Raw genomic sequence first — 20,833 nt, 5'->3', positions numbered from 1 at the left:
AAAACAAAAGTGGCACACATTCCTATGAGAATGAACTGAGAGAATGTTAAGATTCATGTTAAGAACAACCACAAAGCTTTGTTTTTTAAGCTATATTAGGAAAAAGAGAAGAATCAAAGAAAGGATAGAACCTCTGCAGTAGGCACATGGGAAAATGATAATGGCCAACATAGAGAAGGCAGAGAGATCCAGTCCTTTTTGATTTCTCTTCTCTGTCATTGAGAATCATCAGTCAACAGGAAAGGACAGAAAAATTAAGGTTGATGAGCCTAACTAGATAAGTATGAAGATTGTAAGAAAGGCCCTCACTGCTCTTGAGGTCAAATCACAAATCACAAGGCCCAGATGAATAGCATCCTTCGCTTCTAAAAGACAGTCAGGTTATCAGTCATGCAAACAAAGCAGAAACAGGGCAATAGAAAACTTAACCTTGCCATCAGTTATCCTTCACCTTGGTCACATTTTGGGTCCACTGTTCCCCTGGTTCTGCTCACTTCATTCAGCATCAGTTCATGCAAGTCTTTCTAGGCTTTTCAGAAGTCCACCTGCTCATGATTTCTTACAGATCAACAGTAGTCCAGCATATTCAAATACCACAATTTGTTCAACCATTTCTCCCAACTGATGGGCATTCCCTCATTTTATGTCTATGTGTGATGATCAGCTCTGATGAACTTGGCTCCTCTCAGCAATACAATGATCCAAAACAATTCCAAAAGACTCATGATGGAAAATCCTATCCACATTCAGAAAAAAGAACAATGGAAAATGAAGATTGAAGCATACCATTTTCACTTTTTTTGTTTTCTTGTTTCCTTTCTAATGGTTTTTCCTTTTGTTTTGATTCTTCTTTTACAACATGACTAATGCAGAAATATGCTGAACATGATTTTACATGTATAAACTATATCAGACTGCTTGATGTCTTAGGGAGGGTGAGGGAAGGGAAGGAAGGAAGAAATTTAACTCAAGGATTAAGTGGCTTGCCCAAGGCCACACAGACAGGTGATTATTAAGTGTACCAGGCCCAATTTCAACTCAGGTACTCCTGACTCCGGGGCCGGTGCTCTATCCACTGCACCACCTAGCTGCCCCCCAAAGGCAAAGAAACTCATGCTCTTTTTAAAGTAATGAGTAAAGGTAGAAAACTGGGGGGGGGTCTCTACCCATAAGAGGAAGTCAAAATGGAATGGTATTTGGAACCAACCTGTCCACCAATAGTTATCCTAAGCTCTCCCCATTTCTACAGAACCACCTTGGGCCCTAGCCAGGTAACACTTTCTAACCAATGGGCACTATATTATAAATGTCTTTTTAGCTCCTCAGCCAAATTCGATGCAAGATCTACTCTCCATATGTTCTTGCTGCAACATTACCAATTGCGAGAAATCATTGTCTAAGGTGCCTCTACAAAATGGGGCTAGCAGACAAAACCTATAGTCATTGTTGTTTACTGTTGTTTTTCCCTTATTTTTCAATCAAGTCTGACTTCATGAGCCCATTTCTTGGAGGGTTTGCCACTGGCTTCTCCAGTTCATTTGACAGATGAAGAAATTGAGACAAACGGGGTAAAGTGACTCGCCGAGGGTCACATAGTCAGTAAACATCTGAGGCCAAGTTTGAATTAGGAAGATGGGTCTCCCTGACTCCTGGCCTGGCACTCTAAGCACCATGATGTCACTTTGCTTCCCAAAACTCATAATGAAACCCAACAGTCTAGAAGAGGATCATACAAGTAATTAGTAAAGTTGCTTGAAGTAAGGTCAACAGGTCTGCATTTTGTTTCTGAAGCGGAAATCCTTCTTTCTCTGCCATCCCCGTACCATTGTAGATGATCCAGCAGAGTCTCTCCTGGGGGAGGGCCACTTGCATGAGGAGTCGCATAGAATACAATATGTTAAAACACTGGTTCACGGATATCTCATTTTGGAGATGGGCATCCTTGGCACAGATCATCTGGTAAAGGCAAGTGCATTTCCCTTCCAAAGCATGAAACTAAAATACAGAGAACAAAATATGTCAAAGGGGAAACCAGTTCACCATATTCTCTACAGTAGGATTACTCAATTTTGTTGGATCCTCATTAGCATATAGCATTATCTGTCATGGGTTGTTGTTCAAAAATATGCATTTTGCCAAGACATGGAATTGAAAAAATAAAATAGAAGAGAAGAGTCTTCTTGAGAGACAGGGTGGTCTGATGCATAAAACCCTGAACCTATAGACATGCAGGTATGAATCCTGGCTCTGACGCTAAAACTGTCTATATTTCACCCATCAGGGCCTCTGCTTCCTTATGTTTAAAACTGAAATAATCAAACTCAAAAGACCTCTCTTACCAGAAAGCATTCTACAAACCTTGGAAGCATCCCAAATTAAACACTGACAAAACCAACCACCTAAGCACCATCTAAACTCCTAATAACTCCAAATTAATAGATGAATGTGTACTGTTTGGAGTCACAACTTAGCAACCAAGAAGAGATGATCTCTCAAAAATACCCAAGAGATATATGAGCTTGGAGATGATTTGTGAATGACAGTTAAATTATAGGCAGCTCCTTCCAGGATCTACTGCAAAGGGAAAAACTTTCCACCTCTGCAGCCATCCCAAGTGCATCTCCCAAGTACTAGAAGGATGGCTGCACATTAGTCTGAGAAGCACCCACATTGAAGGAATCTTATTATTAAATTGTGAATTATATGAGAAATGTCAGCACTCATGTCTTCCAAAGCTGAACATTTTATTTCTTTTACCAAAATCAGATTCAGTGGGTCAATGGGCATTAATTAGTAAGTTGACTCAAAAGAAACCAAAACTTTACTAATTTCTAAAATAAATAACTTATTTATTACTCATAAAGATTTGTTTAGTGAATAGAACTTGTTTATATAACACTCAAAAACACTGAGAATATCTCTCACAGCTTTCAATCTAAAATAAGAAGTGGGGCGGCTAGGTGGTGCAGTGAATAGAGCACTGTCCCTGGAATCAGGAGTATCTGAGTTCAAATCCGGCCTCAGACACTTAATAATTACCTAGCTGTGTGGCCTTGGGCAAGCCACTTAACCCCGTTTGCCTTGCAAAAACCTAAAAAATAAAACAAAAATAAAATAAGTGTCTGTCTATCCCAGTATTTCCTATTTTGTTCATCGTCTGGCTCTTACGGTTAGGCTAGAATTCTTGTCTTCAAGGCCGTTGGGGAAAAAGATGCTTTTGAACTGATCTATGTTCATTTCTCTCTCTTCAACAAAGTTTCCTGTATGGTCAACAGTGTCAGTGAACTGGGAAAGATATCTTCCATAGCATTGTAACAATGCCAGTTTGTATTCCTGCAATGTGAAAAAGACCAGATTAGTTCTTTCTCCTTGCATTCCATTTAAATGAAACTATTCACAGTGCTAAGGGAGTTCACAGAACTTCATTTACAAACATCATCTTGGGATAAAACCAAATATTCTCAAAGGTTAAAAATCTTCCACCTGAAATTGAAAGTTCAGAGTTGGGAGAAAAGCTTGAAGCACCAAAAAAACCCAAAACTCTATATCATTAAATGGTCAAGTGAGGTAGTATGGCCACAACGGATAGAAAGCTGCCTCAATGGGGTGGCTAGGTGGCACAGTGGATAGAGCACCAGCCCTGGAGTCAGGAGTACCTGGGTTCAAATCCCACCTCAGACAGCTAATAATTACCTAGCTGTGTGACCTTGGGCAAGTCACTTAACCCCACTGCCTTGCCCCCCCCAAAAAAATGCTGCCTCAAAAGCCAGAAAGGCCTGGGTTCAAGTCTTACCTCTATCACATTCTGGCTATGTTACCTCTCATCAAGTTCACATAAGCATCTTTACCCAGTGTTAGTGTTTTGATAATTGCTTGCCTTTGAAATCTCATATATTTTATCTTATGCACTTAAAAACACTATTCTGAGAAGAGATCATAGGTTTCACCAGATTCTGACAAAAAGGGCCCAGAATATTAAATTATGATTAAAAGACTCAGTCAAAAAAAAAGCTGCCAACTTTCTCCCTGGAAGGTGGAATTTCCTACATGAAAGTTTCCTGTATAGTCAAAAATCTCAGGTCCAGTCCCTTCCCCTACTGACCAATTCTTCACAAAAGAAGAGACATGTCAATTTTCTGAAATGATAACTTAACAAAATGCTTTTTAAGGTCCATTATAATCTTTCTGAGCAGAGTCCAAGATCCTAAGTATATTTGCTTCAATAATTCACTAAATCAATGTCACAGGACTTGTGAAAGAAGACAACACAAAGGATACCCAATGTCCATGGGTTATCATTATACCAGCCAGAAACCCAGCCCATTCAATAAAACAAAGGGCAAGCACAACAATAAGATGTGCTAAGTTTGAGCATATAACACTTATTAAGAATAGCAACAGAGACTTCTAGAACATATTTCTCTGGAGTGTCTAAATCATTGTTGATGTAATTCAGTTATTTTCAGTCATATCTGACTTACTGTGACCCCATTTAGGGTTTTCTTGGCAGATACTGGAGTGATTTGTCATTTCCTTCTCCAGTTAATTTTACAGATGAAGAAAATGAGGCAAAGAGGATTAAGTGACCTGTCCAGGGCTACACAGTTAGTAAATGCCTGCTGCTTTCCCTTCTCTCTCTTACTGCCACACTCTTGCCATCTACCCTCTTTGTAACCTCCAAGTTTTCCCTCCCTCCTGTCCATCTGTGAAAACTCTCTTATTGAGTTATACCAAGGAGAACGGTAGGTGAGGAACAAAGTCAAGCCTTCAATGCCTCTCCCCTAAATAATCACCATAGTCTGATTGATCTCCCATTGTCAGACCATCCTAAATACCACAGCTGAATCTTCCTTAAAAAAGAACTGATCAAATCACTGCTCAGAGACCTCCAATGATTCCCCATCAACCACTAATAAACTCCTGCATCAGCTTAAAGTCTCAAAATCTATATGCTACCCCTCCAACCTCCAAAGTTTTACTAGCCTCATCTTCCATGACCGTAACAGAGGTTAGGTGCTGTGCAGACTTTTAATTTAATTGATCCAAATCTGTCCCACAATGATTCTCTCTCTCTCTCTCTCTCTCTCTCTCTCTGTCTCATTCAGGTCTTTAAATCAGAATTTTAATGATTAACATACTTATAACCCAAGATCACACACACACACACACACACACACACACACGAACACACTATAAGAAAGATAGTTACCCAACAGAGGAGGCTCCGACAAACCTGGAAATCTGGTTGGGGAAGTCACAACACAGCTTCCAGGGTCTCCAATGGGAAAATCCCCTTGGCAGAAAGTCCCCTCCAAAGGAATGGACTTCCAATGCCCACTTTCCCAAGTAAGACCTTTATAGTGCTCACACAAAAGTGGCACAGATCCAAGGGTTTACAGGACTGAACTCAGTGATCAATGGGCTCTCCACCAAATTCAATGATCTGCAAGTTTCAGTCAAAACACCTTCAGATCCTGAGTACAATCACTTTTTCCAGGTGTCTTGAGGTAAACACCCAGGGATGGGCCAAGTCCCCAGGTGTGGACCTCAAAACATGTTTACTAGGAATGTTCCCCATTACTCCCTGCCCCAGAACATGTATTGATCAATCATGCCTCAGATCAGTGTGCTTGGGAAATTCCTTCTCCTTGGACCATGACAATTGATAGGGAAGATCCCAATTTAACCCTTCACCCTTCAATGACTCCATTGCAGAAGCCACACCACTCCTGTTTCAGCATAAACTTCTCAAGGGCAGGGATCATGCTTTCATCATCTTCTTACCTTCCCTAAGGGTTAGCACAGTGAGAGCAGCTGACTGGCCTTAAAACTAGGAAGACCCTTGGGAAATCCCTTAACCTCTCAATCCCAAATAACTCTGAGACTACACAATTCAGAAAAGATGCCAACCTGCATTTATAAAGGGAGTTGACTCACCCAGAAATTCCCTCTATCAATAAAGTTATAAGTTCAGTCCCCAATGTCTAGGACCCCCTTCCTTCTCCCCTCTATGACTTTGTATAATTCTAGAAATTCAGCCTTTAGCAGTGTGGGATCCAGGCCTGGGTTTCACTCTTGCCCAGTTGGGCCTGGCTGAATATCCTTCTGGAGAAAATCCTAACCTCCATAGAAACCTCAAACAACTCTCATCTCCAGGGAGACCCCAAGCAATCCACAACCTCCTTGGAGACCCAAATGACTCTCAATCCCTATGGAAGCCACAACACCCCGTTTCCGATGTCTCATACCCTATAATAAGTGTGCTCCCCAACCACCCACTGCTGACTGGACCCAGCCCAATATTTCTCTACATTCCCCTCCATTATTCTCATTGCTGTTCTCCTTGTACCATGGTTGACCTTCCAAGCAGTAAGAACAAAATCGAAGGTATCTACAACAAAGAGGAAGCAAGACTATCCCCTATTTGCAGATAACATAAATGATGTGCTTATGGGACTCTAGAGAATCAGTAAAGAAACCAAACACCTACATAGTGTTTAGGGAGAGAAAGTGAAATAGATCTAAGCTACTCTTGTCTTATAAAACATTGAAAAGAAGAGGAAGAAAAGACTACTGCAAAAACAGATCATCTCAAAGGTTAGGTGAAAACAAGAAGGCAACAAACCAATCAGACAAAAAATTCATTTTTCACCCTCAGTAATATTTGAACTCAATACCTCAGTTCCTAATGTGTGATATGAGGAAATGAGCACCAATAGAAGAAAATAAACTAAAAATTTAATAAAGCAATGTTTAACCAAGTACTCATGGGAGAAATCTTTGCTCTAGGTGATAATTTTAAAAGCATGGATTGGTTAACTTTCAAAATATCTAAAAGAAGGAATGATATCAAAGACATATTATGAAGCAGAAGGTGATCAAGAAAATACTACTAATGATAACATCTAGCATTTATATGGTGTTTTAAGGTTTGCCAATCACTTTACAAGTCATCTGAAGCTAGGTGACTCAGTGGATAGAGCACTGGAGCTGGAGTCTGGGAAGACCTGAATTCAATTCTGACCTCAGATAGTTACTAAAAGCATGACCATAGACAAGTCATTTCACCCTACTTGCCCTAATCTGCTGGAAAAGGAAATGGAAAAAACTACAGAAACTGTACGAAGAAAACCCCAAGAGTCACAAAGAATCAGATACTGCTAAACAACAACAAAGGTTTACCAAGAATTACCTCATTTTATCCTCACATCCTCCTGGGAGGCAAGTGCTATTTCCTTTCCATAGATGAGGAAATGAAGGCAAACAGAGGCTAAATTATATACACAAGGTCACAGAGCAAGTATCTGAGGTCAGATGTGAACTCAGCACCTCCTGACTCCCAGCCCAGGACATATGCCCATTTTCATCTTTAAGAAATATATGGGAATGATCTATAAATATAACAAAGATGGGTATCTCGGATTAAAATATGAAAAAGGATCAAGCAGATGTTCACAAATGAGTTTCTAAAACGCACTAATAAATCACATAGAGATCTCACTCTCAGGCTACTTCTTCTCAATTACAAAAAAGCTTTTTACTAGCCAAGGAAAACACAGACCTAAAAGCTCTCCTCCAAAGCTAACTCCCTTGCATAGCTATCAACAAGTATTTTTAAGGATAAAGACAAAAATAAAATAATCCTTGCTCTACAGGAACTTACACTTCAACAGGGCAGACTTGGATCAATTTAGTCATTTTTCAGTCATGTCCAATTCTCTGGGACCTCTTTGGGGGTGGGGGAGTTCTTAAGAGAGATACCAGAGTGGTATGACATTTCTTTCTCCAGCTCATTTCACGAATGAGAAAACTGAGGCAAACGGGGCTAAGTGATTTGCCCAGGGTCACACAGAAAGAAGTATCTGAAAGGCTGGAGTTTTTGACCATGGTGTCACCTAGATGCCCCTACCATATTAAGCAAGCCATAAAAGAGTATGCCCTTGTCAAAGTCCAAATAGAAGGAGGATTCCTGAAAGGTGTTTCAGATGATCTATTTACACATAACAGAGAAAAATGCATTAACTCTCCAAAGACTATTAGATATCCTCAAAAAATATTCCCAACCACTTAAGACCTGGTCAACCAATCTACAAAGTAAAAACCAAATGGATGAAAAAGGTGTGTTGTCCAAACTGTGACACCACTGGATGCTGTGACTCAAGTCTCCCTTTGGATGAAAACAATTTTTTTTTTCAATCCAGGTCCCTGAAATGCCTGTGCACATCAAATTCTTGTTGAAGCAAACTGGACCTGATATACAGGTGAAGGAAACTCCAAGCCTTCAGCAAAAGGCAAGACTCAGCCATGTTCCTTCTGTACTCATCAGATCTGGGCATTGATTGGGGACTTGTCTGGGACACAAAGACTAGTAACTGTCTGAAAAGAGAAGGCAAGACTAAGCAAGAGCAAGGTGGGTTGGTGTGGCTCTTCTTATGCCAGGGCAGGGATGCTGGCAACATGGAGGGCTTGGGGGAGGGGGTACGCCACACTGGCTACACAAAGCCAGGGAAGAGGAAAAAAACAGGAAGGGGTGTTCTGGGAGCCCTTTTGTATAAGGTGGGAACATGATGAATCAGCATTTCCTGTATGGAGGCCACCACACCCCAGATTAACCCAAGGCTGATCTGGGACTGGTCCTTAGCCAGCTATCTTTCATTTGCAGGCATCTTTGGCCCCTGGGGTATTTCAGCTTTAAACTAAAATAAGGTGCACCCTATGGGTCCCATGGAGTTTTCATCTTTTCTCCTTCTTTGGCTCTAATCAAAATTTTTTTTCATGTACCTATTTAGTAAATTCTGAAATATATCAAACAGAAAAGAAATCATCATTCCTTGACTTTTGGATCCCACTTTTTACATGGAGGTACTCACTTGCATTTGAACGAGGCTGTCTCCGACCTTCAAAAGCTGCTCGTTGTAATAGTCAGGTGGCAGGCGGGTCTCATACTTTTTCCAAATATTAAACAGGGTGCTAGCACTAGAAAAATGCATAAAACACAAGACAGATCTCAGTTGAAAAACAAATTCAAAATATTCAGCTGGTGGTCCTAAAGACATTTTCTTTAGATTTACAAAGTCTTCTCAAAGGGTCTCCTCCTCATTATTCATTTGCATTAAGAACAAAATATGCTTTCTGTTTATCTAGGAGCAACTCCCATAATCTCAAATTGTTTCTCTGTCATCTGACAGCCAGATCTATTGGCCCAACCCTCACCTCTCCCTTGTGCTCCAGTAGAGCCTGCAGGCCACCGAGGTATCTCTCCCATTCTCCTAACTTTCCTACAGCAAGACCACTCTTCTAATCAGTTGAGCTGCAACAACTCCTGGCTAAGGAGAATAATTCCCTCCTTTTTTGCTCCAGAATCCCCCCAGTTTTTTTCCATGCATCTCTTCAATCTTTCCTTCTATACAACCACCTGCCTCAGACATTTATTAGCTGGGTATGGTCTTGAGCAAGTAACTTCACCACTATCTGCCTTAGTTTCGCCATCTGTAAAACAGGAATAATAGCACCTATCTCCCATGGATTGTTGAGGATCAAAGAAGATAATATTCATAAAAGACTTCACAAACCTTAAAAGCTAGCTGTTGCTACTTTTTTTCTTTTTTATATATTTTATTTATTTTCCAATTATATACAATAGGAGTTCCTTCCTATCATTTTTTTTGATAAGGTTTTGAATTTTATACATTTTCCCACCCTCCCTTCCCTCTCCCCCCCATAATCTTTGCATTGTTTCCTTGTTGATGCTACTATTATTGGTAATACCATTCAGATTCTGACTATCTGGGTATACTCTTCACTGGTCCCCATATACCAACAGCCCAAGTAGAAAACAGTAATCCAAACAATCACTATCAAACACAAAAGGACGTCTCAACTCCATCACTCAGGGATGAATGACTTATCACTCACAGCTCTAAGTCCCTTTCACCTTTTGGGCGGATGCCTCTGCTTTTCAACTTGCCGAGCCCTAAAAGGCTTCCACAGGTGCATCTCTTCTATCTCCCTTAACAATCTCATTTTCATCTATGCAGACAATTCCCAATGCCCTCTCCCTAGGCCTGACTTCTCAATGGGGTCCAGACTTGCTTCTTCAAGATGCCTAAAGGGCATCTCCAATCCAGTCCAACAAGTTGTTTATTCAGCATCTGCTAGGCACAAGTGCCATGTGGATTCTGTCCATGCAAAGACAAAAATGAAAACAAGTTCCTGAGCTCAAAAAGTTAACATTCTATTTGGGACAGCTATGATATAATTATTAATAATGACAATAGTAACAACTACTATTTCTGTAACACTTGAAGATTGACCAAGCATTTTACATACTCATCAATACATTAATATATCTCATAATGGCACCTGCCTCACCACAACTTTATAACGATGTTTTTATTAAATCCCATTTTAGAGAAGAGGTTAAGTGAGTTGTCCTTGATAACATAGCTAATAAATATCTGTGTGATAAAGATGATTATTTGAGCAAGAAGAGAGTGGTGGCCAATGAGGAGGTCAGCAAGGGCCTAGCATATGGCAAAAGAGCAGAGCTTTGGAGGAAGCCAGAAGAGTCTAAGGGGCAGAGGAGTGTCTTCCAACAAGGGAGACCACCTTTGGAAAGGCCTGTAAAACAGAAAACAAAAATACCTAAAAAAGCAACCGGTCAGTTTGTCTAGAATGCAGCTTTCACAAGGGGAAAACAGGCACTAAGCCTGGAAAGGGAGGTTGGAGTCAGCCTGGGAAGTTTTTTCAATGTCAAACAGAGGAGTTTGGATTTGACCCTAGAGAAAACAGGGAGCTATTTAAGGTTCTTGAGCCAGGGAGTAACCCAGTAAAACTGCATTTTACAAAGACTACTTTGGCATCCATGTGAATTAGAGAGGGAAGATACTGGAGGCAGTGAGTCCAGTTAGGAGGTTTTTGAGATAGAGCAAGCAACTATGCCCAAAAGGCAATAAAACCAGTCATTTTAAAAAATGAGAAAAGTCTCACATGTTCAAAATATTCATAGTAGCTGTTTTTGTAGTGGCAAAGAATTGAAATGGGATGGATGCCCATCAATTAGGGAATGGTTGAACAAGTGCTATTAACTCTATAAGAAATCATGAGTGACCTGTCTTCAGAAAAGACTGGAAAGACGTTCATGTTATGATGCAGAATGAAATGAGCAGAACCAAGAGAACATGGTACACATTAAGAAGAATATTGTAAGATAATCAACCATGACAGATGAAGCCCCTCTTGGTGGTTCAGTGCTTAAGGACAATCCTGAGAAATCTGTTATGGATAATGCAATCCACATCCAGAGGAAAAACTATGGAGTGGGAATGCAGAGCAAAGTATACTTAATTCTCTTTTTAAAACGTTTTTTATGCTTTTTCTTTCATTCTCATGGTTTTTTTCCCCCCTTAGTTCTAATTCCTCTTTCACAACATGACTCATATGGAACTATATTACAATTGTCATATACAACTTTTATCAAATTATTCACTACGATGGGGAGGGGCTAGGGAAGGAAGGGTGATAGAAAAATGTAAAACTCAAAAACTCGCAAATGGATGAATGTCGAAACTACCATTGCATGTAATTGGGAAAATAATAAAATAAACAAACAAAAACAACAAAAGGGGCGGCTAGGTGGCGCAGTAGATAAAGTGCCAGCCCTGGAGTCAGGAGTACCTGGGTTCACATCCAGTCTCAGACACTTAATAATGACCTAGCTGTGTGGCCTTGGGCAAGCCACTTAACCCCATTTGCCTTACAAAAACCTACAAAAAAAAAAAAAGAAATACATCAAGTAAGAAATAATGAACACCTGAATTAGGATGGTGGCCATGTGAGCAGAGGGAAGGGTACAAATGTGGGATTCATCAGGAATCTAATATCACTAAGATTTGACAATCTAAAAAAAATGTGAGAAAGGGAGGCACTAAGGAGGATGCCAACGTTGGAAACCTGAGTTGCCAGAAGGATGGTGACACCTTAACAGAAATAGATGAGCTTGAAAGAGAATTTCATTTTTAACATGTTAACTTTGATGGGCCTAGAGGACATTCCTAAAGCTCTTCCCAGATGTGCCAAAAGCACATGGATATGTGTCCCTAAACACACTCTATCTCCCTCCCTAAACTTGCTTCTCCTCAACACATGCTGGATTCTTTGGCATCACCCAATCTCCCAAGTTTGTGATCTTGGCACCAACTTGGATGTATTCCTTCCTTTCATATCAAATTAGCTGTCAGATCCTTTTGAGTCCACATCACATCTCTTCCCAAATGCCTTTTTCTCCATTTCCACAGCCACCAACCACAAGCCCTAAATATCACAAAGTTGGACTACTGCAACATCTCCTTAGAGAATCCCATGTTTTCTCTCTCTCCATTCTAATTAATCCTTTTTGCTCTAAGCAGAATTTTGCTCATCCATCTTCTACTAAAAGCCATCAGTGACTTCTTACTGTCCCCCAAGGACCTCCAAAGACTTGGCACTACTTCATATTACCTTCCCTTCTAGGACCAACTAAAATGGATCAATTCTTTGTCCCACCAAACAAGGACTTGGTTCTCACCCTTCTCACCCCTACTTTGCTTAGACTGTTTTATTAGCTTCAAATGCTTGCCTCCCCTGCTTAGTCCTATTGGGCTCTGACTCATCCTCTAAAGTATGTACAGAGCACCAACATCTCCTCCTCTAGGAAGTTATCCCTAATATCCCACTTAGGTAAGGATGGCTTTCCTTCTTAGAAAACTTTGTTATGCAATGCTTTATTGGTGTGGACTCTTAGATAGGTTTCAGTAGGTTTACAAACTCAAAGAGGGAAAAAATTATGTCATTTTAGTATGACTGGTTTTTTTTAATCATTTTTTTTTAGTTTTTAGTTTTTGCTAGGCAATGGGGTTAAGTGGCTTGCCCAAGGCCACACCACTAGGTAATTATTAAGTGTCTGAGGCTGGATTTGAACTCAGGTCCTCCTGACTCTAAGGCCAGTACTTTATCCACTGTGCCACCTAGCCGCCCCTAGTATGACTGTTTTACCTATGTAATCGTATATTATAATCCTGAGAGGTGCTCCATGGGCTTCCCCAGACTGCCAAAAGGATCCAGTTCACATAAAAGGCAATACCCAGATCTAATATAGTTATTATATAATATTGTATGATATGGTCTTATATGTGAGTGCCTTATTCTTCTACAAGACTATATATGTTCCTTGAAGTTAGAACCAAGTCCTATAGCCAAACTTTGTGTCTCCCCCAGTACTCTGCATAAAGTAGATTAGGTACATATTTTAAGTAGCATTATATTTCTATATGTTTTATATAAATATGTATATATAAATATATACATATATATTTTAAATAGAAGGACTTTAGAGCACTGGCCTTGGAGTCAGAGCACTGGCCTTGAAGTCAGGAGTACCTGGGTTCAAATCCAGCCTCAGACACTTAATAATTACCTAGTGGTGTGGCCTTGGGCAAACCACTTAACCCCATTTGCCTTGCAAAAAAACCTAAAAAAAGAAAAAAAATAGAAGGACTGGACTAGATGGCCTCTGAAGTGTCTATGAACTCTAAGGGTGTGATCTTTTATGTGACTTTCAACAAGTCCCTTTCTCTTCCCTGGACCTCAGTTTCCCCATCAGTAAAATGGGGGGGGTGAAGTCCATAATTTCCAAAATCAATTCCATTTCTAAATCTAGGATCCAATGATCCCAGGATCATCAAGGACTTGAGTACTACTTGTCCAACAAGCCCTCCAACTTTTCTCCTCCTTCCTTCCTTGTCTCCCATCTTCTCCCCTTCCCATCCTCTCTCCTCTTATTCCCCTCCTCTCCTCCTAGTTCTGTTTCTCCTCTATTACCCCTCCTGGCCTCTTCATTCTGCCTCCTGCTCCTGTTCTTTCTCATTTCCTCCTCTTCCTCTTTCCATTTTCCCTCCTCCTCCTGCTTTCCCTCCTCTCCTCCTTTCCATTCCTGTCCTCTGCACTTTTGCTGCTTTTCACCCTCTCTCCCTCTCTTCTCCTCCTTTCTCTCCTCCTTTGCTCTCGTCTTCCCTTTTCTGGTTCTCCTCCTCTCTTGCTCCTGTTTCTATTTCTCATCTCCTCCTCTTTCCATTTTCCCTCCTCCTCCTGCTTTCCCTCCTCTCCTCCTTTGCATTCCTCTCCTCTGCACTTTTGCTGCTTTTCACCCTCTCTCCCTCTCTTCTCCTCCTTTCTCTCCTCCTCTCTTGCTCCTGTTTCTATTTCTCATCTCCTCCTCTTTCCATTTTCCTCCTGCTTTCCCTCCTCTCCTCCTTTGCATTCCTCTCCTCTGCACTTTTGCTGCTTTTCACCCTCTCTCCCTCTCTTCTCCTCCTCTCTTGCTGCTGTTTCTATTTCTCATCTCCTCCTCTTTCCATTTCCCCTCCTCCTCCTGCTTTCCCTCCTCTCCTCCTTTGCATTCCTCTCCTCTGCACTTTTGCTGCTTTTCACCCTCTCTCCCTCTCTTCTCCTCCTTTCTCTCCTCCTCTCTTGCTCCTGTTTCTATTTCTCATCTCCTCCTCTTTCCATTTCCCCTCCTCCTCCTGCTTTCCCCCCTCTCCTCCTTTGCATTCCTCTCCTCTGCACTTTTGCTGCTTTTCACCCTCTCTCCCTCTCTTCTCCTCCTTTCTCTCCTCCTCTCTTGCTCCTGTTTCTATTTCTCATCTCCTCCTCTTTCCATTTCCCCTCCTCCTCCTGCTTTCCCCCCTCTCCTCCTTTGCATTCCTCTCCTCTGCACTTTTGCTGCTTTTCACCCTCTCTCCCTCTCTTCTCCTCCTCTCTTGCTCCTGTTTCTATTTCTCATCTCCTCCTCCCGGTCCCTCCCGTTTCCCGCGCCGGCCCCGCCCCCGGCGTCGCGCCCGCCCCCCGGTCGCCTAGCGACGGGCGCCCCGCCCCGGCGGCGCGCGCAGGCGGTCACCCGCGGTGCTGGAGGGTGGGGCAGGCCCGGGCGGGGGCGGGGCCGCGCTGGCCGCGGCCGCGGAGGAAGCGCCGCAGGTGCCGGATCTCCTTCTGGAAGGTGAGGAGCAGCGGGTTGCGCGCGTCCAGCGGCCCGTAGAAGGCGGCGCCGGGCAGCTGGCGGGGTGGGGGCCGGAGGCCGGCGGGGGCCGAGGCCCGCTGCGCGCGCAGCTTCCGCTCGGGCGGCGCCGGGTGGCGCCGCGGGGGCGCGCGCACCAGCAGCGGCCGCGTGACCGCGGGCTCGGCGGCGCGCGGCGGCGGCGGCGGCGGCGGCGGCGGCGGCGGGGCCCGGCCCGGGGCGGGCTCGCCCAGGTCCTCGGGCTCGGGCGGCGGGCTCCGGTAGTGGCCCAGGCCCAGCCCGAGCAGCGGGCAGGGCGCGGGCAGGCTCCATGTGGTCGCCGGCGGCGGCGCGGCGCTGCTGGCCCTGGACGACAGGCGCCGGGCCACGTCCGACTCGGACTCCGAGGCCTCGGTGCCCGAGACGTCGGTGCCCGAGAAGCCCGACACCGAGCTCACGGAGGCGGAGCCCACCGACGAGATGCTCAGGGAGCGGCCGCTGGTGGACGAGTCTCCGCGGGGCTTGGCGTGGGCCATGGCGGCGTCGCCTCCCGGGCCGGCCGGGCCGGGGCCGCCAAGCGGACGGTCTCCTGGCAACCGGGCGGCCAATCCGGAGCGCGGGGCGGGGCCTGCGGGCGGGGCCAGCCACTCCACCCCCTCCTGTTGCATTGGCACAAAAACTGCGCTTTAACGCGGGTTACTCCATTTACATCACAGCAGTGATAACCCACCGGCCTTTGGAATCCCATGCCACCCACCCTCAGCCATGATCCATCGTAGCAGGCTTTTTTTTTAGGTTTTAGCAAGGCAATGGGGTTCAGCGGCTTGCCCGAGGCCACACAGCTGGGTCATTATCAAGTGTCTGAGATTGGATTTGAACTTAAGTCCTCCTGACTCCAGGGCCGGTGCTCTATCCACTGCACCACCTAGCCGCCCCATCATCTTAGGAACTTTAATGATGTGATGATAATAAATAATAATTATTAGTAGTATCAATATTATTATTGGTAATTAATTAATTATTAGTATTAATATTAGTATGAGTTTATTAGTTTGAAAAGTCCTTTATATACAACCTAGTGGCAACATATATATATATATACATATACATATACATATACATATACATATACATATACATATACATATACATATATATATATATATATATATATATATATATATATATATATATAGCTAGGTGGTTCAAGCCTGGACAGAGGAAAACTCTTGAGTTCAAATCCACTCAGAGACCCGGAAAGTCATTTCTGCCTGTTTGCCCCTGGTTGCTCAATGATAAAAATGATCTGGAGAAGGAAAGGGCAAACCTCTCCTGTATCTTTGCCAAGAAAATTCCAAATGAAGTTGGACACAAAGAATCAGACCCGGCAAAACAACAAACAAAGCACATCATTTCATTGGGGTTTACAGTACTGTGAGGTAAGATTACTAGGATTAGGGATTTGATTAAGGAAAAGAGGAAACACAGTTATAAAGCCTTTAACTAGATAAATTATCTAGCTGTATGGCCTTGAGCAAGTCACTTAACCCCATTTTGCCTTGCAAAAAACCTAAAAATTTAAAAAAATTCTTTTTTTAAAGAAAAGTCTTTGTAACATTGTATTCATCACATTAGTAATCAACCTTTTTGGTTCCAGAACTTTCTTACACATAAAAATACTAAGGAGCCAGCTCAAAGCACTATCAATTGATATTTACCATATTAGAAATATCTTGGTATTACTATGAAAATAGTTTTGACCTCACAGCCTCTGCAAAGGTCTCCAAGGGTCCCCTTGCTCAAGGTCACAGTTTTGAGCAGAATGAAAGGGAACCTACTCATTTGAGAACTACAGCATTACCTAAACTATTACATAATTACATTACATATTACAAAAGTATTACATTATTCCATTTCATTACATATTGTATAACACTAAAGAAATGCCTAAATGAATAGAGGCAACCTAATTCAATCATTTATCAAGCTTCGGGACAGTTGCAAAGCTCCTGTTAATAGCTAGGCCTGAGGATACAAAGAAAAGTATATGTCCCTATTTTCAAGACTTTTGCAATCTAGTAGGAGAACAGGGATTTGTGTACACAAATAATAAAAAATTCAATTAAATGTAAGAGATCCAAGACAAATTAGGAGAAATATGAAGAAGGAGGGATGATTTTCAGCCACAGTGAAAAGGATTCTGGAGGGCCTCATGCAAGAGGTGGCCTCTGAGTTGGATCTTGAAACAAGGGAACAGCTTCATTAGGGATTGGTAGAGGAAGGTGAGCCAAGGTAAAGAAAAATAGGGTAAAAGAAGGAATGGAATCTGTTGGGATTATATTGCTCCCAAATAGTTGCCAACATAATAGGGTCATGCTAAAGGGAAGAGCTAGCTTAGGTTTCTTGTCAACAGATCTAAGCTGCATCTCGGCTCTGTCAGTGACTACCTACATGACCTTGGACAAACCTTCCCCTGAGCCTGTTTCCTCGAATGTAGAAATGGAACTGGTTCTACTAGATGACTTTTCAACTCTAGAGCTAGGATGTTCTGGTCTCTGTCCTCACTGCCCTTGAGGACCCTAGCTCAACTTCCCTACTCCCTCCACTTGTATTTCTCAGCCTCTGGCTGTCCAGGAAGCTTCTAAGTGGCTTCTAAGATTATATAAAATTGGTTTAAAGCTGTTATTAAATTCCATGCATGTCATGCCCTGAATATTGAATTTTAAATGGCAGGAAATTGCATTATTTCATTTCATTGTTCCCACCTTGACAAAGCCTGGCGTGAGGGAGATGGAAGAAGTCTGCCTTTACTCCTTTTCTCTACCTCCTATTTCCTAGGTGGAAAAAGACCAGATGCTCTGAGTCTCAATTTCCTCATTAGTATAATGGAGACAATACCGATTCGACCTAAATAACAGTGCTGTTAGGATCACAAAGTTAGGGCCAGAAAAGACCATACACTCCAATACCCTTGATTTATAGATGAAGAAAGTGATTTGACCCAAGTGAGTTACACAGGCAAGATTCAAATCTTCAGTCTCTGAGTGCCTCAGTTTTCTCAACTGTAAAATGTGAATAATCATATTACCTACCTCACAAGGTTGTCAAGAGAACTGAGATAATACTAGTAAACTCATCACAGTGCCTGGGTCAAAGTGTTGTTGTTTCAGAATGTCTCACTCTTCCCAACAACCCCCTTTTGGGTTTTCTTACTTCAGATACTGGAGTAGTTTGAGATTTCTATTTCCACCACTTGACAGATGAAGAAACTGAGGCGGGGTGAAGTAACATGCCCAGGGTTACACAACTAGTGTTTGAGACCAAATTTGAACTCAGGTTGTCCATCCACTGAGCCACCCAGCTACAAAATACTTGCAAAGTACTTGGCAAATCTTAAAATACCATATAAATGCTATTTCCTTCTAACTACAGTGCTAGTTCTCTCTGATGATATATTGCCCTTATTGTCATTTCTCCTGAGTAATCAATAATAATAACCTATTCTCAATTATTAATAGCTAATTATAATTTATTGACATATTCATATATATACATATATATATATATACTTAATAAATCTGGGACATACCAGGTCAGCTTCAGGATAATGAATATTTTGACTAGAGCAACTTGCTTTGTTTTAATTTTTATTATGAACATTATAAACACAAACATTTCAATGGTCAAAATATATAAAAAAGTATTATATATGAAACTTCTGTTTAATAAATAGTTTGGGTTTAAATGAATAATAAGAACCTAATAAAAATTTCTGCATTACCTTTTGAACTTATTTTTTTCTCTTTTTTAATGTTTTGTTGGTGGTCATTTCTTCCAAATTTTAGTTTTCAAATCTCTATCACTATTTATTCTTGTTGCCCTTTCCTTCAAACCAAAAAAGTCCTTCCCTTGTAACAGTCATAGGCAAAGTCTACCAAAGCATCAATCAAATATTAAAATATATGTGTCATTCCAGACCTTAGAGCAACTTTCAAAAAAATCAGTCGTTTCTACTTAATGAATTTAACAAGTTTCCAAGTTAATGGAGACCCTATAATTTTTATAAAATAATACCATTACAGCATTACAGACACTCAAAAATATATCAGAGGCAAAGCATTTAAACAATTAAAATTTTCTCTTTTGTCACAGTTACAAATGTTGCATTAATTTGAGAACAAGCTAGCAAACAAATACTAGCTACTAAGTTCAATTTTCCATTAGGACTCCCTGGCCTACAATGGGATTTATTTTAGCTCTGACCTAATTTCTTCCAAGCTCTATGGGCCTGTGCTAATTTTTACTGCTGGCCTAATACAGTACATTCACTGTACTCAAATAGTCATTGCAGATGATGACAGTGGTGATGTTGCTAATTAAGTATCACTGTCACCTATTGGAGGCAATGGGAGTCCTCTGTGGTCAAGTTAGAACCACATTCTCTCAGATGGAGGAGGAAGATCATCTTTGATCATAGAAACTTGAGTCTTCATTTCTAAATGAACGATGAAGTCTCTCAATAAAGTAATCCTACTTAAAAATTTTTTCCCAGGACATTTGAGTAAAATGTTAAAGAACAATGAATGAAACCCAATGAGTTTCAGCTCTTTTCTCCTTGTTCCTTGAAGGAGGAAGTAGTGTGGTAAACTGGAAATTGTTCTAGATATCAATTCAGAGAACCTGGGTTAAAATCCCAGTTATGCCCCAATTAGCTATGTACGTCCTAGGCAGATCACCTTCAACTTCTCTAAGACTTTTTCCTCATTTGTAAAATGAAGAGATTGGGGTCAGACTCACTCCTACAGAAAAGGGAACCACAGAACTGTATTATCTAAGGATCCCCACAGGCCACATACCGAATTAGTTTTAAACTGTAATATTATCCATGTTTCATTGTATTTTATTTATTTTATTAATTATTTACTTATGTTTTAATCCGGTTCAGTCAGCACTTGGGAGTGTTGATGACCTGTACGCCACCTTTGGCCTAGATGACCCAGCTCTAAAATATATGATCTTATGTAGTTTTCCTCTCTCAGATTAAAAAATAGACACATAATTTACCATTAAGTACTGTTGACAATGTTGATGAAACTGAAAAGGAAATGAGAAAAAGAGAAAAAAGAGAATAAGCAAAGTAAGAAAAGAATAAAGCAAAGCAAAAATATAGAGAGGGAAGGAACTCTAAAAAATATTCAGTGATGGGGCAGCTAGGTGGCGCAGTGGATAAAGCACCAGCCCTGGAGTCAGGAGTACCTGGGTTCAAATCCGGTCTCAGACACTTCATAATTACCTAGCTGTGTGGCCTTGGGCAAGCCACTTTACCCCCATTTGCCTTGCAAAAACCTAAAAAAAAATATTCAGTGACTCAGATAAAAGCATGCTCAACAAATCTGCAGATGACACCAAGTTGGGAAATATAGCTAAAACATTAAATGAAAAAGTCAAGATTCATAAAGTTCTAAACAGGTGAGAGCTTTGGGTTGAATCCGATAAGGAAAAATTCGTTAGGGATAAGTGAAAAGTATCACACTTAAGTACTAAAAAACCAACCAACAAACAAAAAAATTCCTAGGGCAGTTATGTGCCATAGTGGATAGAGTACCAAGTCTGGAGTCAAGGAAGACTCATCTCCTTGAGTTCAAATCTGACCTCAGACGCTTTCTAGCTGGGTAACTGTGAAGCCACTTTACCCTGTTTGCCTCAGTTTCCTCATCTGTAAAATAAGCTGGAGAGGGAAATGGCAAACCACTCTATTCCACTCCACTCTGCCAAGAAAACCCTAATTGGGGTCATGAACAGTCA

General features: G+C 41.6%; 2 protein-coding genes across 2 annotated transcripts in view; both read right to left on the bottom strand.

Moving 5' to 3' along the window:
- CFAP54 (cilia and flagella associated protein 54) overlaps positions 1 to 952 on the bottom strand; it is a 225,198-nt gene extending 224,246 nt beyond the window's left edge. The window contains exon 1 of the mRNA XM_074226630.1: positions 452 to 952. The gene's annotated coding sequence lies outside the window, so the exon portion shown is untranslated. The remainder of the gene's footprint in view (positions 1 to 451) is intronic.
- Positions 953 to 1,080: 128 nt separating this feature from the next.
- Positions 1,081 to 15,696, bottom strand: LOC141512252 (uncharacterized). The gene is made up of 5 exons (XM_074221067.1): positions 15,279 to 15,696; positions 14,933 to 15,194; positions 8,871 to 8,976; positions 3,169 to 3,333; positions 1,081 to 1,995 (listed from the first exon to the last, which is right to left on the bottom strand). Exons 1-5 carry the CDS (start codon positions 15,694 to 15,696, stop codon positions 1,717 to 1,719), a joined length of 1,230 nt encoding a protein of 409 aa, XP_074077168.1. The 3' UTR covers positions 1,081 to 1,716.
- Between the last annotated feature and the right edge of the window lie 5,137 nt (positions 15,697 to 20,833).

The sequence above is a fragment of the Macrotis lagotis genome, chromosome 2 (assembly GCF_037893015.1).
Source record: "Macrotis lagotis isolate mMagLag1 chromosome 2, bilby.v1.9.chrom.fasta, whole genome shotgun sequence".
Taxonomy (NCBI): Eukaryota; Metazoa; Chordata; class Mammalia; order Peramelemorphia; family Peramelidae; genus Macrotis; species Macrotis lagotis.
The sequence above is the reverse complement of the archived record's forward strand: the minus strand, read 5'-3'. Positions and strand labels throughout refer to the sequence as shown.